We start from the raw sequence: 24,975 nt of genomic DNA on the forward strand, positions 1-24,975 counted from the left end.
TTTGCTCTGGGGACATTAGAAAATTAAGATCTGTTTTCTTATGGAGTTAAATGGTAGTGTAATCCTGAGAGTTGGATTAGCATTTAAGAAACATTTTCAGGAATTTAAAGTCTTGCATGTTACAGACTGTGATATGTGTCCTACCGAGTAGTCAGGATAGGCACTCATTGATATGGAATAGAAGCAGTAGGTGTCATTCTGTATGTTCTTTAATGTCTGGATACACTAATAAAACTAGGAAAAGGACAAGATTTAGTTTTAAATACAGCAAGTCCAAATTAAGAAATTTATTATGTTTGCTGATAACAAAAACCCTGTGAGAAATGCACTTGTCGGGCAGCTTAGCAATGGAGTGATATCTATCAGTGAAATCGTATTTTTAGTATTTATAAGTACATATGAGAGCTTCCTGACTATTCATGGGTGGTTTTTTTTAAAGCTACTGTTTGTTTTCCTTCCACAGGTACAGCCATCTAAGGTTTGTTCGCACTGCAGAGATGCTTTGTGGACACCTGCCACTGCTGCCTGATGAATTTGAGGAGATCGTTCGAAGACACTGTATGGAAGCTCGAGACATCCTTCAGAACAAGTCAGTGCCAACTGTAGGAGCAGTAAATAGAGTGTTTTAGGTCTGATTTATATGCAGGCCCCCTTTTAAAACATATCTTAGACTGGGATGACACTAGTCCCAACCACAAGGCTGTCAAAACAAAGGGGTAAATAGCAGAGAGGAATAAACATCTGAATGATGACAGATCCATTGGAACTGCAAGAATGTTTGTACAGGAGCAAATGGTAATAAAAGTATGAGTAAATGTAGACTGGAAATCAGAAGGTTTCTAACTATGAGAGGAGTGGAGTCTAAATTTGTAAAAGTGATGACAGAAAACCTTTTTTTTTTAACCATGGAAATTGATGAATTAAAGAGAGAGATTATATGAGGCACATGAGAGAAAGTGCCTGTATTCTGCCACCTGAGATCTCTTCCAAACTCATTTCCCATTTAATGCTAATAATTGAATATTGTCAGTAGTATTTTGTTTATTGCTAATAATTTAAACTAATCATATGGCCTATTATAACAAGAATCCTTAGCTTTAAAACTCAGGTTTCCTCTAAGTCCTGGTAGACACAATTTTGTTTCATATCTAGTTAACAATTCTCTTCTAGCCCTTTGAATCTTACTCATTCTTTGGGTAATTTCTGAGCTTGGATTTCATTGCAAGGAGCAAAGTAAGACTACCAAGCTTCTAAAAACTTTGTCTCCATATTTTTTTGTTGCAGGTGGATCCCAACCTGTGCATCTATTTTCATTGATCAGAAAAATAAATGGCTTCATTTTGCTCCTGAAAGGGACTCTGATTCCTCTGAGCGAGTTGAAAGCTATTTTAGTTCAGTGGCAGCTCTGATGTCGTTACAGTTACGTGAGATGGTTGTTAACTCCTTAGAAGACCTTCTTGAATTTTTTATGATCCACAAGGTATATGCAGTGAAGTATATCTATAGTTTTTTGTCTTACATGGAGGTGATTCACGTAACCATAAAATCTAATGCTCTTTGGAGGCTAAAATGTCCCACATGGCTCTTGCCTCCACAAAAAATAGCTGTGTCCTTCAAACAGTTGTGCATACTCAGTGGATTGTTAGCATGGTCAAGAACTGCTCACTTGAATAATGACTTTGCAGGCCTGGGGTTACAACCAGCAGTTTATAGGAGTTTTCAACTCTGTTTTGAGTGAGCGTGCATTTATTTTATTTTATTTTTAGTTTAATTTTTCTTGGTCTTAATGGACAAAACACTTTTGCACATGATTCTCTGAAAGCTCATGAATAATCCACTTTGAAGTCAAAAGTGTGCAGAGTCAAGTGTGTAATCCTTTGCAGAGGTGATTTTTGTATGTGCTGTTCCTGTCTATACCCAATGAGTGCCATGTATTATTTCAAGTAATGCACAGAGTTATAATAATAAGCATTACATCATGAGAGTTTTTACCACTGTTTTGGTTACCATAAAGTTGCCTCTTAGTGGAAATGAATTTTTTAAATATAGGATCACCTAGGAGCTACCATGTTAAGACAAAATGAATGAAGATGGCAGATTAAATACTGCATTGCAGCCAGAAGATCACACTTAATATAATACTGTGAGACCTTGCACTAAGCCTTGCCACTAAGCCCTGCATCTGGGTGATGATGGTTGGGTTTTTAAAATATTTTTTAATTTTTGTTTTGTGGCTGGTTTGGGTGGGCTTTTTTTTTTGTTTTGTTTTTGTCTGTTTGTTTGTTTTTTAAATCATTATAATATCTACATTATGAGTCTGGTCATGGATTAGGACTCCACTATTGTAAAGATAGTTTGGGGATAGGGCAGTTCTTACCAACTTAAGGCAATTAAAAAACCCACAGGATTCTAGATTTTATGTCTGATTTTTTTTTTTTTTTCAGAGTTTTAGTTTTGTACAGTGATTAGTGCTTTACTTCAGTTACTTAATGGAAAATCAAGGCATTTAGGCTTAAATCCAGTTTCTTAATTCCAGCTTTTATAGATTCCTTTAGGAGTCAGCACCTTAAGGTCTTATTTAGAACATCAGGTTTTGAATAAAAATCAGGGAAGATGATCCCATTGGTGCTGTGTAGTGAAGATACTTGGGGGAGTTTAAATATTTTTTAAATTATTATTCTTAGAGCTCATTTCATTGTTAAGTAAAATTTTCATTCTTTTCCCTAAGGATGGAAATGATTTTACAGAACCATATCGAGGAATACAGTTCTTTATACCTCAGATACTGAGAGTGGGACTGTGTGTGAAGGAACCTGATATTGTCTTTGAGCCATCCTTGAGAGGATGTTGGGATTTAATCAGTCATGCCTTCAAGGAGATCCTGCGCAGTGCTGAGGAACTTCCAAAGGTACTGGATAAGTTATGGCTCCATACAAAATACAATATTAATAAAAATTATCTATAATGTAAGGTTGAAGCAAAAAACTGACAAATAGAAGATAAAAGATGAGGGTAGTGTATCACAAACTGTGTGAACTTCTGTGATTATAGAAGATATTTTTCAGATTCAAGTTATATTAAAGCACTGGTTTGATTTTCATATAGTTTTCACAAGCAAACTAGGTGTGTAACTAGGTGTTAATTATGGATCAGAGCCTTTTCACATTGCAGTGTTTTTACCAAATAATAACTTTTTTTGAAGTGGTGGGCGAATGGGTAATAGAATACCTTATTTCCACTATTCTGTGTGTTATTACAGTATTTACAATGATTCCCTTTAGGTAGAAAGACTTCTGTTTCCAAAACTACAGAGAGATAATCTCACTCTCAGTACAGTCAAACCAGAGGAATCATTGTTTTCAGAGTATATCAACAAACTTGAAAAGATCTTTGAAAGCAACATACTTGGTCCACAGAAGTAAGTTTTGGCTGATAACTCCACTGACCTTCCAAACCCTCAGTTTTATAACACTGTCCATTTGACAAAAACAGTTTGAGTGTATTTGTTTCTTTTTATAGAGAAGCTTCATATTGGAATCTTATGGTCATTTTTGTGATCTTCTGTGTTTAAGGTATTTAAATGTGTACAGGAAATACAGCAATCTTTTGAACAATGAGGCACTGCAAGATGTCACAGATTTCTGGAAAAAAGGTCCTTCTTTAGAAGCATTAACTGAGGTAATGTTTTATCAACAGCTGCAACATGTTCATACAGCAGCTCACACATCACACTTGACTTCCTAAAGTCAAGTGCCTAAAGAACAAACCCCTTGTTTCACCCTTGGGAATACACAATTTACATAGCCCCTTACTGTAGGGCTGCCGTGCAGATGGAGGAGGAGGTTTCTTTGTGACCATCTTCTGTGAGTTTTGTTGTTTTTCCTTAGGAGAAGTCCAGTGGAAGGCTGCCCAGAGTATTTGGTCAATCTGCAGCTTACTTGTCTTTTGACAAGACTTGTCCTCAGTCAGCCCTGTCCACTCTTCTCTCTGCATTCCTGAGTTAGCATATGGCTAAATACTTTAGGCATCTTGTGGTCTTCCCTAGTATGGCATATTACACTGCAAAGCTTTCAGCCCTGGAGTCTGGGGGTAGGAGCAAAGCTCTGGAAAGATAAAAATTAGTTTTCCTTCTTCTGTTTGGAATATACTGTCCATTTGTTGGATGGAAACTCTTAGTTTTTTAGCATTTTTTGCCCATAAACTTTTAGGAAAAATAACAGATGTATTATTTTCTGTTTGTAGAAGATTGACAGCTTAACAAAACTGAAAAGAGAGATTGCTTCTATGCATGTCACTATTCCTCTGGCCATGTTCTGTCTGGATGCTCTACACCTGCATGAGGAACTCTGCAATCGGACTCAGAATCTGAAAGACAAATTGATTGAATTTCAAGTGATAGAAAACAGAGAGTTAAATCAAAGGTACCAGTTGTTTGCGTGGATGGTTCTTGCTGTCTGCCTGGACTGGTGCTCTCTGTCTGTGGATGGGATAACTTTATTCATTTGCTAGGTTTCTTAGTGCTGACCAGACAGGTGCAAAGATACCGAAGTGAGTATTTAAAATTAACAGGAACAGAAATAGTTGAAAATAAATGTCTAACTTAGGATGTATGGAAGGTAACTTCCTGGCTCAGCTGGTGAGGGAGCCAGCCAGGGGTGATGCTGCTGTTTGCAAACAGAGAAGGACATTGTGGGTGATGGGGTGGTTGGAGGCTGTCTTGGGCACAGCGATACAGGTTTTGGGTCTTGGAGAACTAAGGAATGGGGTCAGCAGAACTGCTGCCTTGGAATTCTGGAGGGCAGACTTTGGCCTGTTCAGGACACTGGTTGATAGAGTCCCACAGGAATCAGTCCTGAAGGGGAGAGGAGTCCAGGAGGGAGGGACATGCTTTAAGAAGAAAATCTTACAGGAGCAGCCCATCCTCGTGTGCCAGAAGATGAACCGATGGAGAAGGCCAGCCTGGCTGAACAGGGAGCTTTGGCTAGAACTCATGGGAAAAGAGAGTTTAATTTATGAAGAAATTTAATATTTTTGTTTCAAAGACAAAATGAATTTACAAGATCTCACATCTCTTTTCATTTACAGTCCCAGTGATCTGTCTGTTTTCTTTTTGTTGTAGAATTTGTGATGATTTTAACTTCATTGCAAAGAAAATGAACGAGGTGCCTCAGAACACTGAACAGCTGGTGGAATATGATGCATTCTTAAAGAAATCCAGTGAAGTTACTGTTGTTAAACTGAAAAAGGACCTTGTCAAAGCAACACGCAGACTCCAAGTCCTCATGGACTACGCTGATCTTTCTCGTATGTCTCAACTACAGAATATAAAATTTCCATATGAAAATTTTATGTGTAGATAATGGACTCTGCATGCCCAAATGTTACATCTTGTAGAATGCTAATGGAAAGTTCCAAAAGAGACAGAAAGGAAATAAAAAGAATTCAATAGAGGCCAAAATGTACCAGTACTGCAAGGAAGGAATGGTAGAGAAACAGCACCCAGCACAGACAGGGCTTTTCAATGTGTTTTAGAGAGTGTTTTGGGTATTATCAAATTAATGTCATGTAATCTGGCCAAATGATGTCACACTTCTATGTTATTAAGTAGAAATTCTTCAGAGAAAAGTCATCTAAGAAGCCTTGTGCCTGAAGGCTCTATTGACAGCATGTGGGAAGTGTGAGAACTTGCATCTCTGTGGTTGAGGATTAGCTCAGAGCAGGCCTTTTGTTGGCTTGCTGTGATGGTTTGCTACTTTTGGGTAATAAATATACTTTAAGACAGAAGAAACATCTGTAGAAGTTGCTTTTGGTTTGCACTGTTATTCAGATGAAAAATGTGCCATTCACAGATGCTATCTGTTACTTGCTGAACATAAAAAGGAAGAGCAGTTCTATGAATGCATACCCATATTAGTGGCAGGATGATACCTTGTCCTTAAGCAGAAAACACTCTTGGATCAGACAGTGATAGAAGTAACTAGGATATGCCATGTTCATTGACTTTATGATAAAAATTAGGATGTCTGTGGAAGCCAGGACATTATTCTGTTACGTTTTGGACTGGAGTGTTTTTAATTACAGTATTTCACAATTACATATTTTTTGTAGCTGGGTTTATAAGCATGTGTCCTGCATTAGTTATAATGAGCTAAGTGGACTGAACAAACAGACAAAAAGGAAGATGGAGATGTCTGGTCATCGTAGTTGTTATGCTCTAGCTTTTGTGAATAATTCAGCATTTACAGATAGTGGACTAGAAATGGTTTAAATCTTTATCCATCTAATGTAGGTATAATATATATATAGTTAGGAGTGATCTGTGTGTGTAGTGGAATGGGATTGATATTCTAGAATAGCTGCTCTTACTAATTGTCTCTGCCTAGCTAAGGTCTTATTTAGAGAATTTCACATTCTTAACTTGATTTTACAGTTTTGCTATTAATCTAACTTGTTTTAGGGAACAGTTTTCTTTGCAGTGAAGATAGTCTAGCCACCAGTTTCTTAGCTTATTCCTAAACATAGTTTTAGCTATTTTGCTTACTAGTAGGCATTCTGTTATATAATAGCCATTCTCCTGGATCATTGGTTAAAAGGCATTTTCTTAAAGATGTTTATGCATTTTTTATTTTAGATGATGACATAAATCTGAATAGTGCAGTTTTCCATTGGCCTGATCAGATTCAGAAAATATTTGACGAGAGTAAAGAGCTGTCGACTAAAAGGAGGGATCATGTAGAGATGCTGTTGATTGAAAGGTATGGTGTTGAGTAATTTTTTTTTCACTGGGTATTTTTAGACAAGAAAAATCTCGTTATCAGTAGAAAGGAGATAATGTTAAAGAGGGAAAACTTAGAAGGGAGCTGAGAAAGTAAGGAAGAAACCTAGTTTACGGTATTATGGAGATTTCAGTAAAATACTATTGATGAGAGTAGATTAGAATATTCCTATGCTTAAATAGATCTGAAAGGAGGAATGGAGGATTGATCCAGAACATTCATAATTTTTTGTTGTCATATTGATTAGTACAGCATTACAGATAGTTTTGTTAAATTCTTTTCACTCTTCCTTTATTTTCTCCAGGTAGTAAAGGCAGCAAAAGTAAGTAAAGTAAATCAACTGTTAGGTTTGAAAATGAGCCTAGAATTCTAATCCTGTGAACTGCATAGTATTGATGCAAGTGATCAATGGGTTTTCACTGGCACCTGTGTTTACTCAGGTTTCATTTGACAATGCCTGTTAAAATTAATAAAATAATTGCAACCTGAAAAGGAATGCAACTATCATATGACCTTAACTATCTTTACCTCAGGTGTTCTCAGTTTGAGAAAACTCTTCAAGGTTATAATAAAGAACTAGACAGCTACAAAAAGCGGGATGTCATGACCGTAGAAGACATGAAGAACAGCGCTCGGCATTTTGAGGAGTTAAATAAGAATCTAGAAAATGCATTAATAGAATTTGAGGTTAGTTCTTATTAGTCAAGTATGGAATGGGTTGCAATGTGCTGGATGAGCAAAATCTTGGTTCCTGCCTCTGATTTTTTGTCTTCCAAGGTTCTGGCCATATATTGTCAGGACGTCTTTAAAATTTCCAAATTCACAAAGGAGTGGCAAATATCTTCTTGTCTCTGTGTGCTGAGTTGTCCCAACTACTGAGTTGAAGAGCATATTTTTAGGGAAAAAAATTTTAGGGAGTTTTTTAAATTTAAATACTGAACTTCAGTGTTTCCAAGCAGTCAGTAGTAACAAGATGCTCTCCATGGAAAACAGAATTCTGGCAGAGTTGGCAGAGGCAGAACGTTAGGGAGGTGGCATTTTCCCTGAACCGTGATTTGTGCACTGTAACTGTGTTTTCAGTCCCTCTGCTTGTTTTCTAATTAAACCCAAATGTTTTTCAGCTGTTTGTATAATTGCCATTTAATGCTGATAGGCATTAAATATATATCATATCACATAAAGGGAATTTCTAGAAGGAAACTGAAGACCAAGATTCCTAACTTCTACTCAGGGCTCTCCATCCAGTGTACTGTATCATTCTAGGTTTAACAGTTTGTCTTAGCTGTGACTCCACTGGGAAATGAGGAGGGTTGTCTTTGAGAGATCTCACAGGCATTGTGAGGCTTAATTAATCTTCTAAATCACAGAGAGACAATGGGATTTCTGCATATGTGGAAGCTTAAGGGTCAAGATTTTAATTAAGTCCCACTCAAAAGAGAAAATGGAACCAATTAAATGAGCTTGGAATTTAGATAAAATGCTAGTCCCACATATCAATACTATTAATCTGATTTAAAGGCATCTAGTATATTTAATTAGTTAACAGCACTGATATCCTGTTATAGGTAGATCAGAACAAGTAATTAAGTGTAAGTTTCTTAATACATGATCACAGTGAGAGGTATATCCACACAATTCAAATCACAATTAGCTTACTGAATACATGAATTTAAATATTATCTTGGAATGTGGATCTTTATATTTTTCTGCCTATATCTCTCATTGAATTACTACAAGTTTTATGTAAGATCCATTGGCATTATAACAGCACAGACTGGGGACTCAATCTGAATTCAGTGTCTGCATTTCAGGCAGCATTTCTCTGTGCTTCACCTCCCACCTGTAAAATGAAGGAGGCAATACTCTTTTTTTTAAATCTAATTCTTTGCACATTGGTTTATACTATAAAATCTTTTGGACAAAACCAATATCTTATCATGAATAAGCACAGAAATTAATACATGTTTTGGTTGGAGCTCCCAGATGTTTCTGTAAAAGAAAAAAAAATAACAATCTCAAGTTAAACGAAATTCCTGTAAACCTCTTTGACTGAAGAGCTTACATCCAGATTTCAAAGTGGATTGGAAACTTCTGAGCCTTGGTTTCACTGAATGCCAAGGTACATTATCTTATTCTGAAGTGGGTATAGATTTTTTAAATTATTTGAGCAGTAAAAGATACCAACAAATGCCAGATTAACAGTTGGACTTGATGATCTTAGAATTGTTTAGGCTGGAAAAGACCTCTGTAATTCCATGAAATAACTAGGGGAATTTTCAAGAACAGTTACCTTATGTCCCTAAAATCCACAGGCCTATATCTAGAGATCTGTCTGGCTTAAAGACGTGTAAAATAATTCTATTACCTGTTTAAAAGTTTAAACCACAGTAGGGATTTTTGATGGAAATAATACACTTTTTTTCCCCCTTAAAGGATATTACTAGAGAAGAAGATTTACTTGGGCGAGAGAAGAGTCAATTTCCTCTATTGCAAAATATAATTGCAAGGAAAGAACCCTTTGAGCAACTTTGGGTAACAGCATATAATTTCCATACCAAATCTGAGGAGTGGATGAATGGTGAGGCTTTGGTGTTCTTTTGATGAAACATGTTATTTTCAGTGAGTTAAGTAGAAGCTGGAAGGGTTGATTAGTCGTGAGAAGGTAATTTTGAAGAAATAAATGCTCTTAAGCAGTGTGAAACAGAGTTACTGACTTGGATTTTGTATGAAGATCATTTTTTTGTAACACAATTGATTTGCAGTTAAAGGACAATGACTATAAATATCTGTAATTAAACCACCCTAGAAATGCCCTTGTGCTGATGTGCCTGATGTGCTTTTTTTATACTGTTGTGTTCAGGAACTCTACAGCAGTTTAGTGCTGATGAAATTACTGAAGAAATTGGAAATATGTGGAGGATTATGTACAAGCTCTGTAAGAGCTTCCCAGACCTGCCCGGGCCCAGACGTTTGGCAGAATCTATGAAATATAAACTTGATAAATTTAAACAGCATATTCCTATCCTGGTAATTGCCTGCAATCGTGGAATGAAGCAGAGACACTGGGAGCAGGTACTTCAAACTCTTCCAAAATCTTTTATCCTGTCACAGAATAGGTCCAGTTTTGAAATTTATAATTCTACAGGCAGGAGCTTCTTTGAGTTAATAACTTATGGTGAAAAGCAAATTAGGGGGCTGCACTAATACTTCTTTAGCATTTATGGATTGCTGCTTCAGAAGTCTTTTACGAAAATGCATTTTGTTAATTGTTTTATTTCTTACTTTATTTTCAGATTAGCAAAATTGTAGGGTGTGAGATCAAACCTGATGAAAAGACTACTCTTAGAAACATACTGGACTTTGGACTCTCAAAATATATTGAACAGTAAGAAGCTTACTCTAGTCTCATTTTTAAGACATGGTGTTTCATAGGTCAGATACCAAATATTAGTTCTTTTGGGGTTTTATGTACTGTTAGAATGTGCTGTAAAATCAGCTGTATTTTATCAAGCTATGAACTTGTAGCACAGAGGCATTAAAATCCAGAGTTGTATTCCTAAACCACTTAATTTGCACATTTAGAATTTCCAGTCTGTACTTGTCTTGCAGTTAATATTGATATCTCTGACTTGGGGAACCTGAAAGTTCAAAAATATTTCTTGAAGTAAAATTCTATATTATTAACAAATTATTATTAAAGGTATTCTGATATACAACTCTACCTACAGCTGCTTTTTTTTTTGCTCTTCAGCTATGTTACAAAAACTTTCAAAGATATGTTTCATTTCAATTTAGACTGGAACCTGTTGGAGCAGCTGCAAGTAAGGAGTATTCCTTAGAGAAGTCAATAGAGAAGATGCAATCAGAGTGGGTCAATGTGCATTTAGTTTTGGTGCAGTACAGGGATACTGTAAGTAAACACCAAATCAGAATACATAGCTGAAAAGAGTTACTTTGATTCTGAATAGCAACTGAGAAATATTAGAGGGAAGTTACTGCTGATTCATTGTGGCATGATGGAAGGTTGTATCATACCTCAGAGCTGGGCAAATTTCTCCCTTACTATAAATATCCTTTTATTTGTGCCTTAGTATCTGGACAATGTATGATCTCACATGCTCATCCTAACAAATCTGTAAACTCGAGAACTTTTCCAGTGTTGTATGGGAAGCTGGTTAGTAGTGAAGTTTTAACTTGGCCAGAACGTACAAGAATCCCAGTGCAAAAGATGGAGTCAGAAGGCACTGGCTTCCTATTCACAAAATAATCTATCTCTGGACCTTTGAAACAGAGATGTACAGAGGAGATACCGTTTGATACCTTCCCACGTTTGCAGGCTTTCTCAATTCCTTGCTGCTTCAACCATCATAGAGATGGAAAACTCAGACAGGAAGATGAATGAGTGGGAGGTTGAAGAGTGGTGAAATAAAGTGATTGCCTTTTGCCTTAACAAAATGTGATGTATTTACAGGACATCAACATCCTGGCGTCAGTGGATGAAATCCAGCTTTTGCTGGATGATCACATCGTTAAGACTCAGACAGTATGTGGCTCTCCCTTCATCAAACCAATAGAAGCTCAATGCTTGGTAAGGAAAAGCCAGTTTGATTGAGCTTACATGTCTCAGAATATGCTTTCCTTAAGTGCTTTAAGCTATTTTGGCATGGTAAGACGTTATAGAGTTTTTAACTGTTCCTAAGAACACACATTCATATTTCTTGATTTATTCTTGAGGTAATTTTGCTTAACTATTAAATGTTTTCATTGTAGGCTTGGAAAGATAAGCTGTGTTTAATGCAAGATATTCTAGATAGCTGGCTAAAATGTCAGGCAACGTGGTTGTATTTGGAACCGATTTTTAGCTCAGAAGACATTGTAGCTCAAATGCCTGAAGAGGGCAGAAAATTTAAGATTGTGGATTCATACTGGAAAAACATCATGGCAGAAGTGGTAAGTGCTTACATTTCATAAACTGTGTATTTTTATTAAGTAAGTGCAATTTGGCATCCTGTTCAATTCCCTGTAAATAAGAAGTTGGGTAAGAGGCAGATACTTAATGTTGGTGTGAGCTGAAATGTTTGTCAGAATTGCTGGGAGAGTGTGGTTGTGTGATAAAGGTGTTGAAATAATCAGCATAATCAAAGAGAAGTTGAGACCTATCCAACAGCTCAGACTGTGAATGATGAAGCCTGTTCTGAAATAGGACCTTCTGAAGAGCAGTGTTACCAGGAAGAAAAAATGCAACCTAAATAGAAAGAACAGAGAATAATTGTCATGTACTGTGGTTGTGTTTGACAGAACTTATCTGTGAATGGAAAACAATGTAGTAAGCTCAAGACACAGGAGCAAGTGCCAAAGATTTTAATTCCTGGTATTTCCTTCATTACTGTCTGTAAAGTTTAGGTTGACAAAACTGACAGTCTGAAAACTGAAACTATCAAATAATGAATGCATATTTAGTAACATAAAAGCACACTACAGAGAAGAATATTTAGCTTTTTAGCCTCCTGCAATGTATGTGGTTGACGATAATAATTTTATTGTACAAACTTATTGCAATATTTAGTAGTTTCTGCTGTGTGTTTGTTTTTACAAAGGTGAAAGACACAAAGGTACTTGTAGCAACTGAACAACCCAAGATGTTAGACAGACTTCAGGAAGCAAATACTCTCTTAGAAGACATTCAGAAGGGGCTGAATACTTACTTGGAGTCGAAAAGATTATTTTTCCCGAGGTAAATTAATTAAACAGGCCTAAGTTAGAAAAAAGAAGCCGTAAGCTCTTGCAAACCATTTCTACTGAACTGAAAAGTCTCATTTTATAAACACCTGTGAGACAAAAGTCACATGCAGCAAAAAATGAAAACCTATCCTTATCTCCAGACATAACTCATTTTTCTCAACTCCAGTTATGAAATGCCAAGGAGTGGCTGGGATGGGGAGGCAAAATCTGTCTAGCACAGTGTAAACTTGTGATTAGAAAGGCATTATTTCTTACAGGATATTTTTTAAGGAACTTGCTGCCTTCCCATGGCTGATATGCAATTATGGCTCTGCCCTACCCTCTTAAGTTAGAGGTGTGTGGTATGTAGAAGTGGTATATGATCATGAGGAGCAGGACTCAGTGTTTTTGCAGAGTGCTTATTGGCTGCATAGAGCTATCTGGTCTTTCCCATGTGAGTTTGAGAACTCTTATTTCTTCCTTTGCATAAAAGAGTGGTCACATTGAAATTCTGTAAAAACAGATGTCATGAGTTTTATAATGTTAAAAATCGCTTATGGAGAGTAATTTAATATAACCATTTCTTCTCTGATACAGTGTCTTAAGCAACAATAAAACCAATTCCATGTATCTTGCACATATACATTATTAATGACAATTTTCATGATTGGAAATTGTATTTTTCTGGCAGATTCTTCTTCCTGTCTAACGATGAGCTGCTTGAAATACTGTCTGAAACAAAGGATCCCCTTCGAGTGCAACCACATTTAAAGAAGTGTTTTGAAGGAATTGCTAAGCTGGAGTTCACAGAAGAGCTGGAGATTGTAGGCATGATTAGTTCAGAGAAAGAAGTTGTTCCTTTCATAGATAAAATCTATCCAGTGAAAGCAAATGTAATTTTTTTTGAATTTTACTATATGAAATTAAATTAATACTTTCTGTAAAGTGCACATTTTTGAGGGAATTAGGTTTAAACCATTTAGGGTCACATCATGAAAGGTGTTTAGGAAGTGAGAGTGCAGACTGGTGTTCTAGAATAAAAAGGTTTTCCTACAAGAAGGAGTAAGACAGCAATTTTGCAGTAAATTGCTCTAGGCACTTCTCTGCAGCTTTATGCACCTACTGCTTTTAAGATGTAGATAGATAAGAGATACACACACAGGCATACCCATATATAAAAACTCAAGCTCTCTATGTACATATGTAACATTTCATAGCATGGCTGAAATAGAAATGAGGGAAATGATGAATGGTTGGCAGTGAAGAAACAGGGCATTAATTCAAAAGGGATCTGAGTAGAAAAAGTAACATTATACATTTTGAAAAGTATCTCAGCTCTTTGTATCTTCTACTGTTCTCAACATGAAGGTGAACTGCTGAATTGCTGTATGGTAACCAGAAGGAGCTGAAAGGGGGGGTAAAACATGCCCTGGGTTAAAATGCCCAAGCTCAGCTGACCATGCAATCTGTGATGTGTGGTTTTTTGTTTTGCTTATATGAAACATGTCCAGCTACTTCTTTAGCTGGATTGTCTTTAGAGTTAGGTTAATATACCTGCCTTCAGACATTGTAAACTGCAGTATTGCCTGTCAGAATTTGGTAATTTTAACCTTTATTTCCTTTATAAATGACACCCAGATCAGAAGGAAGCATATTTAAGCCTTTCAAATGCATTTCAAATAATTTGTCCTTTAAGAGGAATATAATCAGAAAATGTGTTCTGACACTTTAATATTTTTATCTTGAAGGGCATGGTAGAAAAATGGCTTTTTCAAGTAGAGGAAATGATGCTGGCCAGTGTAAGACAAGTTCTTCATGATGGCATAAAAGGATATAGTGAGGTAACTATTTCTGAACTATAGTACAAATTAGATTTCACAAGCAAATGTACATGAATAGGTTGCTGAAATTCTTAACCAGGGAAAGATGTTTGAAGCTAAGTGGAATCCTACTCTTCTTGTTCAGTAGTACCAATCTGAAGTTCTAACTCTAAAGTTCTTGAAGAAAAAGTATTAAGGCCTTCTGTGCTAATTCTCGTTTACTTACAGCATGAGACAAAAGACATTTGGGGAAAGTAATTGTTATCAGTGCCATAATCTAATGTGTTTATATGACTTCTGGAATGAATCTTTTTGTTTAAGGTTCCTCGTAAAACGTGGGTACTTCAGTGGCCTGGGCAGGCGGTTATTTGTGTTTCATCCATTTACTGGACAGAAGAAGTCTCTGAGGCCATAAGCAAAGGAACTTTACCAGTAAGATTTTCTTCTAACTTTCTGTTTCTAAGTACTGAACTCTGATTGATTAGTAAAAAGCTCCTTCGAGCAGAGAAGATCCTCAGTCAACATATTGCAATTTATTCATGCAGCGTGCTTCATTTTCTATTTCCTTTTTTATTGTGTCTTGGCAAGGGTTTGTTCCCATTTACTCTGGTGTGTATCAGGAGAAATCCTACGACAGCAAATTTTATTACTTTATTTACGAGTGATACAGGTGTAAATGAAAGTACCAAACAAAAAGTTTGGTGACCTCTGGACATGTAGTCCAACCCCTGCTTAAAGTAGGGCCAACCAAACCAAGTTGCTAATGGACTTGGTCCAATTCTCCCATTTCTGTCTTGTAAGGGGGAGAATCTGTTCTTCTCCCATCACAGAATTTTGTTATTTCCGTTAGGAAGAAAGATAAGACTTCTGGTTATACGACTTTCAGACCATAAAGATTTTTGAAGTGTTCACAAAATAATAAAAGGCTGGTATACAAAGGAGAATTTTAGATGTTTGTGTAGAGCCCAGACTTCCATTATTATGTTTCCTTGGAACAGGCTGTCTCCAATGACTGCATCCAGGGGAGCATAGGACCTGCTACCTACACATGACATTAATGCCTGTGTTCTGTTTCTGTGGCAGGATTTCCTGGAGAAGAGCAATCTACAAATTAGGGAGATTGTTGAGTTAGTGAGAGGGAAGCTGTCCAGTGGAGCCCGGCTGACACTTGGAGCTCTTATTGTCATCGATGTGCACGGTAACGTGCAGTTGCTGGTACTTCTGTTCCATCTGGGGCAGTGCTCCTATTGGTAGTTGGGTGAACTATGTAAGAGAAGCAGCTAAAATGCTTTCTCTAACTTAAAACAACCTTTACAGAATTGTTGCTCAGTGTCTCTGAGCAAATGGGGATTGCCCACTACTGCACAAAGATCTCCCATCTACTTAGGCACTGGAATCTAGATCAAGTTAAGCTGATTATCTATGCAAAACAGGTGCAAATTCCTTTCTAACATGAAAGTCAGCCTACTACTCTAGATGTTGATAAGTATGAGTAAATATTATACTTATATGTTGTTTTAAGTAAACTAACCCAGTAGAAGTATTTACATTTTTCAATTAATCTGTTTCTTACTGTGCAGCTCGTGATGTCGTTGCAAAATTGGTTGAAGACAAAGTCAAAGATCTGAATGACTTCCAGTGGATTTCTCAGCTGAGATACTACTGGGAAGGGAACGATGTAGTAGTGCGAATGATTACAACAGAAATGAAATATGGTTACGAGTATCTGGGCAATTCCCAGCGTCTGGTTATAACCCCACTAACAGACCGATGTTATAGGTAAAGCCATATTGTCTGTGAATAATGTTTTCATTTTTTGGATTGATCTGTATTTACTTTCATTTGTTATAGTTAATAATAGCAGGAACCTCAGCAGCTAAGATTTTCCTGCAGATTTTGGAGGCAAATCTTATATATCTTTTTTGCCCAAATATGGTAAAATACTTACTATGTGTAGGTTTCTACACCAGTAGTGTAATTGTTTCTTTTGTATCCAGGAAGGTGCTTCTGAAAAGAGGTGGCAGCTCATGGTACTGGAATTATAAGCAATTCCACAGTAGCACTGGTCAGTTAATTTATCTGAGTTAGGACACACAGGTTGGGTGTGCCTGCTTGTAAGATAAATGAGGCAATTACAGAGCCCTTCACCTATGTTTGAATGCAGTTAGCTTCCTGTTCCTCACTGGCTTGCAAGAGGTTGAAATGAAAACACTTCATTCTCAAGGTTGAAATATTGAAGGGCATTTGGTATTTCACTTCTGGTGAGCCCTAGAGACACAGGTCAAAGCCTTTGAATGAGTGTTTTGTAAAATAATCAGATCACTGCAGCGTTAACAGGGATCTCATTTTAGAAGTTCTCTTGGAGAGCAATACCATTTCCAGGTTTTTGAAACAACCTTTATGCTTTCTCACCCATTTCTAAAGATTGGCTTAATTTATAAAGCCAGCCTGAAGTTCTTTCCAGTTCAAGTGCCACTTGAGGAAAATGTGTGTTTTTGCAGACTCTGGCATTTTGCTCATGGCACTGTGCATTTTCTTGTGTAATTGAGGATATACAAGCTGGATGTTATAAAAGCTTTGACATTCCTTTTAGGCCAAGTGGGTAAATGTAAGCATCCACAATGGGGAATCACTTAAGAGAACAATACTGTTTTTTTAGGATAAGCTGCAAAGTCAGTAGAGAAACAAGTAAATTGTTTTCAAGGGAACCTGTATAGGAAAATATTTATCAATCTGTTCAGAAACAATCTAAAGCTTACTATTTCTAATGCCTGTGTTCTTGATAATGTAGGACATTAATGGGTGCCTTGAAATTAAATCTTGGTGGTGCTCCAGAAGGGCCTGCTGGAACTGGCAAAACAGAAACAACAAAAGATCTAGCAAAAGCACTAGCTAAGCAGGTACTTAAACCCCCTTTTTTCTTGCTATGTAGATATTTCTTGAAATGCCATTCTTTAACAAGTACTGCTTGTTTTGTAGCTGTTCATTTATGGTTGAAGATCTTAAATGTCTTTTCCAACCTAATGATTCTGTGATTCTGTATTCACAGAAATAGTTGGTAAGAAGCAAACATTTAGGGCTGTGTCTATATGGCATCCTGGTTTTGTAATCCAAAATTAGCAACAATAATCCCTTGCCGTTTTAGATGCTAAGAATTTTGTAGTGGACTTTATGTTAATACTGAGAAATGTTCTCTGTGTGTTTCTGTTGTAGTGTGTTGTCTTTAATTGCTCTGATGGTCTTGATTACAAGGCAATGGGCAAGTTCTTCAAGGGACTGGCACAAGCTGGTGCATGGGCCTGCTTTGATGAGTTCAATAGAATTGAGGTAATGTTCTAACTCAGACAAATAAAAGGAGAAAGCTTTAATTTAAGACACAAGAAGTTTTAGATTTAGGCATGACAGCATTATTGCCAACTTTCTACTTGTGGTGAAGCCTCTTTGTTTTGATAATCAGTGACACAGAAATAGGCACTCAGCTACCTGCTCTAGGAGCACATGCCTACCTGTGCTGTGTTGCAGCAGTCTTTTATTCTGGGTTAATTTAGCTGAAAAAAGTTGTTCCTGTACATTTTTTCTCTTGTATGTGACACTCATTTGTTGGGAAAGAACTGTTCTTGTCTTCTTGAGAAATCAAGCTACAGCTGTGGGGTTGCATTTGTCTTTGTTCAGCACAGGACAGACAAATCCCAGTGGAGGGCTTCCTGTGGTGACTAACTGAGTGGCACTAGCTGAGTGACCTGGTTAACTAGCAGTGTAAACAGACACATCTAAATCCCTCCTTGATCTTGCTCAGATCTTTTTGCGTTTGTTTAATTTGGTCACTAATGACTTTGGATAAGTTTTGTTGTTATTTTGATGGTGTTCAATTTAAGTACATGCTAGTAAATGTGGAAATTTCATTAAATTCTATTTTGTATTAGCATTCTTAACTCCTTAATGTTTCCATTTTTCTGCTGTAGCTTGTTTTCTACTGAATTCAAGTGTTAGCATTCCTTTTCTGTTACCCTGATACTTTATATTCTCTTACCCTGATAAACACTGAGGATTGACACTGGGCAGCCTTACCCATTCCTTACCCTCAATATGAGGCACTGAATGAATCAGTCTTTCTTAAGAGCCTAAACTATGTAATTTGAGTTGAAGGGAAAGTGCTTTTAGAGGCCTCCAGAGGGAGTTCCTGTCCAACTAACTTGGATGTCTACACAGGCACATGGCATTTCCCTGTGGAGGCTTTTAGAAGTCTCTGTTGATCTGTCTGTGTTGGTTGAATAGAGAATGGTGACACTAACTTTCAGCTTCAATAGGCAGCTAATATTTAGGCTCGGTTATCAGACACAGGGTGATTTTCACCTGGAGGAATGCAAAGATAGCCATCAAAAGATATAAACAAAGCCATTTTATATTGTCTCCAAGTGTCTTATGTTTTCCAAACTGTTCTGTCTGTATTAGGTTGAAGTATTATCTGTAGTTGCCCAACAAATCCTTAGCATCCAGCAAGCTATTATTCGCAAACTCAAAAAATTCATCTTTGAAGGGACAGAGCTCTCTCTTAATCCTACGTGTGCTGTGTTTATCACGATGAATCCTGGATATGCTGGACGGGCAGAGTTGCCTGATAATCTGAAGGTAAATATGAAATCCTGATTTCTTGTAGAAATTAAAGAGAATTTGCAACTTCTAGTCTGTTGTAATAAGAAAAGTCAGCAATAGAATAATACGCTGATGTGTGTAATGGTTACTTGGGAAGAAGAGCACCATCACTCTGAACATGCCCTTGCTTGCTTCTTCTGCTGAGCATGACACCCTGTGGTCTGGAGTATTCTTACAAAACTGACACAATTTATTGCCATATTTCATAGTCAAAAGGTGGTATCTTACTTTTTTCCTTACAGGCACTGTTCCGAACAGTTGCCATGATGGTTCCAGATTATGCTTTGATTGGGGAAATTTCCCTTTATTCAATGGGATTTCTGGACTCTAAGAGGTAAGACATGCTGAATTTTCCATCTCTGTTGAGTCTGATATACCTCATTCCTCTATAAGCATATATGTGTGTTTGGGGCATATCATTCTGGAAGGCTGTCCGTGTTCTGTATCTCCAGAAAGTACTTTTCAGTCTCCTGCTTTATCATCAATTCCCATTCACCACCTCATGTTGACAGATATGCACTTCTACACGGGATCTTTTGGAAAATGAAACATAATATCAAACAGAATTCCTAAATGGCACATACATTTTCTACCTTGGCATAGTCTTGCTTCCCAGGTGTTTTGGGCCATCTTGTCAGCTCATATGTCTTATAATCACTGCAGTTACTTTGTGTATGTTAAGGATTTTCCTTGCATGGTGAGATATTTTCATTTTACATGTTGTGTTTTAATATCCACAGTCTTGCCCAAAAAATTGTTGCCACCTACCGTCTGTGCTCAGAGCAGCTGTCATCCCAGCACCACTATGACTATGGGATGCGTGCAGTCAAATCTGTCCTGACAGCAGCAGGAAACCTAAAGCTGAAGTACCCAACTGAAAATGAAAGTGTATTGTTACTTCGGGCTTTGATGGATGTTAATTTGGCCAAGTTCTTGTCACAGGACGTGCCGTTGTTTCAGGTAACCTATCAGACCAGTGTGTTTGAGGTTTTTTAATGAGATCTATTAAATAACCTAGAGAAACAGATCATTATCTTCATTTGGAACATTTTCATCTAGATGATGCCATATTAGTGTCAGTTTTCAGTCCACTGATCTGGATGAACTCTTTGGTTCTGTTAGGATTATTCTGAGAAGCAAACTTTCAGTGGTGCCTTTTAAATTATTCTATAGAATGTTTTAGAAGATATCTTGCTAAAAGTCACCTTGTGCTGTTTCATTTGTAGAAATCATTCCTTGAAGTTTGTATTCTGACTTTGTGTTGCAAAAGAGATGTCAACAATTGAATTAAGCTCAATTAGAAATTTGAAGTCAGAATAAAAATTATGAAGTTCCTGTTTGCATGCTGCTTTAATAGAAAATAAAGACTATGTTAAGCTACAAAACAATCAGTATTAAAGACTAAGAGCTAGGGTACAAGCACACACAGTCACTGCTCTGATATTTTGCAACATATACCCTTCTACTTAATCACTGAAATTCTTTCAACAACTTTCACAGCCTTATCCTGAAATACTTTTGGGGACAAACTTCTTTTTACAATATCAGTGTGTTTATGAAAAATGCAGGCACTGGTTTCTGTTTCATGCATACAGAAAACTTCATGGGCTACAGTTTGCCTGGAAGTTAGTTTTGTCCAGCTGAGGACATTTGCTTTCAAGCTCCTGTTTTCTGTATGACTGTTGTTTTACTTGTAGATTTTTATGCTTTGGGAATTTTCCCTTTTTGTAACCTGTGTTTGAGTTGTGTTCTATTTTGTGTTTCCTTAACAGGGTATCATATCTGACCTGTTTCCTGGAGTGGTTCTTCCTACACCAGACTATGACCTATTTATCAAGGCACTAACTAAAAATATTGAGAAGATGAATCTTCAACCAGTTCCATGGTTTATTGGAAAAATTATTCAGGTTTATTTTCTCATACTTCTAGGGAAGAAAAGCATGAGAGCAGAAACACTCTTCATTCCCTGTCTATGTCATGAATGAATAGCTAATAGTTTCCAGTATCAGTTAATGGAATATTATAAATGGGGTATTTTTACTGAGTGAAAATCACGGAATAAAAGCCCAATTTGCTCATAGTGATTCTGTAATTTAACCAGCCTGTGAAAGAGCTCATGTGTGCAGCCACATTGTAGATCTTGTGGTTCAGGATAGAAAATTGAACTGAATCTGTTGCTGGCTAAGGCAGTGTAGCCTAGTGAACAGAACTGGACTGGGAGTCAGGCCTTGTTCCTAGTTCTGTTCACAGTGTCCTTGAGAAGTCTTGAAAGAGGTGAAATTTCTCTCTTTGCTTATGCTTCACCTCCAACTCTGTGTTTCCACTCTCTCCCATATAGTATTGGTGACCTTTAACTTTTTTTCCTTGTGAGTAGTGCAGCCTAGTGACAGGGTGATGGAAGGGTAAAAATGTGTGGTCTGGGGCAAGGTCACGAGTGGCCTCTCCAACAGCAGTTCAGACTTTAAGGCTTTTGTTCAGATTTGCCTTATGCTGCTTTGCAAACCATGCTATATCTTTCCTTTAAATAGGGGTAGTACTAATTGATTAGGAATTTAAGCTAAACCAGAAAATATCAGCCTTAACCTGAGATTAAAAAAGAATCTTCTTAGGGGTTCTTATTACAGGTCTATTTGAAGGTGTTTTGTCAAGGCTTTGACTTGAGCTTAGACAAGATCTTGTGGGGTGACTGAAGAAGTTACTACTCTTGCAGTCCAAAGTCAGCCTCTGTGGGACCAGTCCCATGACAAATCCTCAGAGCTGGAGTTTCAGTCTGTTTGTATCAGATTCATTGGTAGCCATTGATTTCCAGTTCAGGCTTTTGCTGGGCTGTGATCTGCAGTGTCTGGTTAGTGCACTAAGCCCTGTACAGTGATGTTGTTACAGCTGAGGGATAACATTTAGTAAGGAGAAAGGCAGGATGTTGGGGGTAAATGACTTCTTAAATTATATCTGTGAGAATTGCCATGCAAATCTGACTGCCCTCTGATTTGAATTAAGGATTTGGTCAGCCAACAAAGTGCAGATCTTTGACTGATATTTTGTCCTGTCACATCTGAATGCAGAAGAGAGACCTCTGGTTTCATGATGCTTGTTTTGTGCTGTGCTAAAGAGCCGATCTCTCGTCCCTGACACAGGTCTATGAAATGATGCTGGTGCGCCATGGTTTCATGATTGTTGGAGATCCTATGAGTGGGAAGACCTCTTCATACAAAGTGCTGGCTGGAGCCCTGGCAGATTTGTGTGCAGGTAACATTGTTCAGTCACCAAATTCTCATTAAATTAAGTTCATTCTACGACTAATATTTTTCCTTTGCTGAGATATGCCGAGGTTTTTAATTGTCCTGTATTCTGCTTTTTTGACTGCAAAATTTCTATTTGTTTAACTGGTTTTGGCTGGTATATTTGTCCAAAAGTATTTTTGTCTGCATCTACTGGAACAGTAAGCCATACTAATGTGTTTATGCTTTTCTGAATTTTGTTATGGATTGTATTTGTGCATAATACTCTTGAAAAAACTAGTTCTGATAGGGAGATTGTAAGAAGCTCCCATAAATATATGAAGTCTATGCTTTTTCATTTTTTCATGTGTTTTTGTACAGAGGACTTCTTACTTCCCTTGTACAAGTAATGGAATTTCTTATTTACTGCCAGATGTCTGGGGGATTTTGCCTTGAGCAGCTAAAGTAGGATCCTCAGGAATCATCTTGTTCTGTACTCCAGTTGTTGAATGAAGCTAACCTGTCAGATTCTCAAGCTCATCTATTTGTCTTTTTACACAGCAAAATGCATGGATGAGTTTGCTGTTGAATACAAAGTGATTAATCCCAAAGCCATTACCATGGGACAGCTGTATGGCAGTTTTGATCCTGTCAGTCACGAGTGGTCAGATGGAGTTCTTGCAAAGGCCTTCAGGGAACAAGCATCTTCTACCACAGACGATCGCAAGTGGATTATTTTTGATGGCCCAGTGGATGCAGTTTGGATAGAGAACATGAACACTGTGCTGGATGATAATAAAAAGGTAGCCTAATTTTTGCCCATAACCTCATCCTTGAAGAAACATACTTTGTTTTGGTAGTAGCAATATTTTTACTACATTAGTCAAAGGACACGTGGGACTCAGGAAAGGCTGATGTGCTTAAAAGCATCTCTTTATTTTCCTAATTGTATGAGTGGGTTTGGAAGGTATTAGATGATATTAACCTGTTACTTCTCCCTAGAAGCTTTGTCTTACTCCTTCTTTATTGAAATGAGATTGCTCAGTGAGGCTCTTTTATTGACCCTTTTAGGAAACTGAAATGCATGAACTCAGTTCTGTGACTGAAAACTGAACTTGCTTAAATTACCTATTGAATAAAAGAATTTTAAAAAAGCTACGGGTCATAATGGCTTTTTCTTGCAGAGTTATTTAAAGATAGAGCATTGTTCTCTGTGTCTCTGCAAGCCTGACAGTAACACATGGAAAAGCTGAGACAAGGTCAGAAAATATCGTGTATTGTGAGAAAACAAATGATTGAATGAGGAGTGACACTAAGTAGAATGTTCAGTGATTTTATGACAGACATTGCTTAGACTGGGTTGATCAGCAATGACATGACTAGACCATGTTTGTGTGATGCTCTTCTTCTAGCTCTGCTTGATGAGTGGCGAAATAATTCAGATGAATTCACAAATGAGTTTAATCTTCGAGCCAGCGGACTTAGAGCAGGCATCTCCAGCAACTGTCAGCAGGTAATGTGAAAGCATCCCAGCTTGAACTGTCCCACCTTGCACATATATTCCTATATCAAAGATGTTTGTTCTTTCCAGGTGTGGTATGATCTATATGGACCCACAACAGTTAGGTTGGAAGCCACTGAAGGATTCCTACCTGAAAACTCTGCCTCCAAACCTGCACGAAGAACACCGAGAGCTGGTGCGAGACTTCATTTTTCACATGGGTCTAGTTTAGAAGGTTGACTCTAAGGTGGCATTCACAGTTTGCCTACTTGAAGGCAGGCATACAGAGTCAGAACTTTTTTATTATTGTCATTAACAGCTTAATCCTCAAAGCTTTTATCACCTAATTGCTTGCATAAATGAGAGCTCTCTGTGTTGTGTATTGTATGTCTTTAGTGTAAATGCAAATAAAAGTAGGTGTTGGTGAGAATCAACTTTGAATCAAAATTTAAAATTCCTATTACTTGGCATCAAAGTCTAGTGAAAGAATTGGAATAATACTAGGATTGGAACTGTAGAAAGCTTATTCATGTGATTTGACAAGACCCTTGTTGAGGTTTTGCAGGAAATTACGATCAAAAGAAGTACCAAGACTTGAAGAGCTCTTTATGGACAGTTTTCTAAGCAAAGCAGGGATCTCCCTGGGCTGAGCTTCTGTTTTGCTGTCTGGATTAGTAACTGGGTAGACACAACTTGTTGTCACCATCAAATAAAGATGGTGTGACTTTGTAAACATTTCAGTGCTGCTTCACACATGTCCTTTCTTGATCTTCTCTCTGCCAACCTGGAGAATTTCTGATGCCTTATTTTTAATTGAGAGTGAATTGAGGGACAATGGGAAATGTGGCAAATCCTGAATTGTTATACATCCATCTCCTTTTCTCCTGGTAGGTCGATGACTTGTTTATGTGGCTGGTCCAGCCCTGTTTAGATTTTATTCACCATCGTTGCAAAGCCATTGTACAAACATCCTCTATTCATCTGAGTTACAGCTTGATGAAACTCTATACTTGTCTGCTTGGTAAGTACCTGGAACCTTTTTCTTTTTATTTCAATTTTTCTTTTTTTCCCTGCCATGTCCTGTGATAAAATGCAGGTTATCAGATGCAAGGAAATACCAAAAGAATTCCTTACTGTTGAGTTCATAGAACACACTCGGTGATCTCGATGATCAGTATTAGTAATAGTTCTTTGACCAGCATACAGAGCTTTCACATTTGGAAACTGGTGTCATAACAAAACTGATATTCCATATGTTTTGCTTGCTGTTTGCTGGGATTGGAAGA

At 37.3% G+C, this 24,975-nt stretch overlaps 1 protein-coding gene across 1 annotated transcript in view; it reads left to right on the forward strand.

The window, feature by feature from the left end:
* DNAH3 (dynein axonemal heavy chain 3) overlaps nucleotides 1-24,975 on the forward strand; it is a 55,348-nt gene that overhangs the window by 9,990 nt on the left and 20,383 nt on the right. The window contains exons 10-41 of the mRNA XM_027669791.1: nucleotides 464-589; nucleotides 1,285-1,480; nucleotides 2,729-2,908; nucleotides 3,282-3,418; nucleotides 3,573-3,678; nucleotides 4,243-4,421; nucleotides 5,120-5,304; nucleotides 6,632-6,755; nucleotides 7,310-7,463; nucleotides 9,210-9,354; nucleotides 9,637-9,848; nucleotides 10,070-10,161; nucleotides 10,572-10,686; nucleotides 11,248-11,364; nucleotides 11,547-11,726; nucleotides 12,374-12,510; nucleotides 13,189-13,390; nucleotides 14,246-14,338; nucleotides 14,639-14,749; nucleotides 15,401-15,515; nucleotides 15,898-16,096; nucleotides 17,109-17,217; nucleotides 17,531-17,644; nucleotides 18,770-18,946; nucleotides 19,213-19,304; nucleotides 19,711-19,930; nucleotides 20,743-20,877; nucleotides 22,105-22,216; nucleotides 22,750-22,991; nucleotides 23,601-23,701; nucleotides 23,780-23,885; nucleotides 24,581-24,710. Coding sequence (XP_027525592.1) covers nucleotides 464-589; nucleotides 1,285-1,480; nucleotides 2,729-2,908; nucleotides 3,282-3,418; nucleotides 3,573-3,678; nucleotides 4,243-4,421; nucleotides 5,120-5,304; nucleotides 6,632-6,755; nucleotides 7,310-7,463; nucleotides 9,210-9,354; nucleotides 9,637-9,848; nucleotides 10,070-10,161; nucleotides 10,572-10,686; nucleotides 11,248-11,364; nucleotides 11,547-11,726; nucleotides 12,374-12,510; nucleotides 13,189-13,390; nucleotides 14,246-14,338; nucleotides 14,639-14,749; nucleotides 15,401-15,515; nucleotides 15,898-16,096; nucleotides 17,109-17,217; nucleotides 17,531-17,644; nucleotides 18,770-18,946; nucleotides 19,213-19,304; nucleotides 19,711-19,930; nucleotides 20,743-20,877; nucleotides 22,105-22,216; nucleotides 22,750-22,991; nucleotides 23,601-23,701; nucleotides 23,780-23,885; nucleotides 24,581-24,710 — 4,643 coding nt within the window. The remainder of the gene's footprint in view (nucleotides 1-463; nucleotides 590-1,284; nucleotides 1,481-2,728; nucleotides 2,909-3,281; nucleotides 3,419-3,572; nucleotides 3,679-4,242; nucleotides 4,422-5,119; nucleotides 5,305-6,631; nucleotides 6,756-7,309; nucleotides 7,464-9,209; nucleotides 9,355-9,636; nucleotides 9,849-10,069; nucleotides 10,162-10,571; nucleotides 10,687-11,247; nucleotides 11,365-11,546; nucleotides 11,727-12,373; nucleotides 12,511-13,188; nucleotides 13,391-14,245; nucleotides 14,339-14,638; nucleotides 14,750-15,400; nucleotides 15,516-15,897; nucleotides 16,097-17,108; nucleotides 17,218-17,530; nucleotides 17,645-18,769; nucleotides 18,947-19,212; nucleotides 19,305-19,710; nucleotides 19,931-20,742; nucleotides 20,878-22,104; nucleotides 22,217-22,749; nucleotides 22,992-23,600; nucleotides 23,702-23,779; nucleotides 23,886-24,580; nucleotides 24,711-24,975) is intronic.

Source organism: Corapipo altera, unplaced genomic scaffold (assembly GCF_003945725.1).
Source record: "Corapipo altera isolate COAL_440 unplaced genomic scaffold, ASM394572v1 61183, whole genome shotgun sequence".
NCBI lineage: Eukaryota > Metazoa > Chordata > Aves > Passeriformes > Pipridae > Corapipo > Corapipo altera.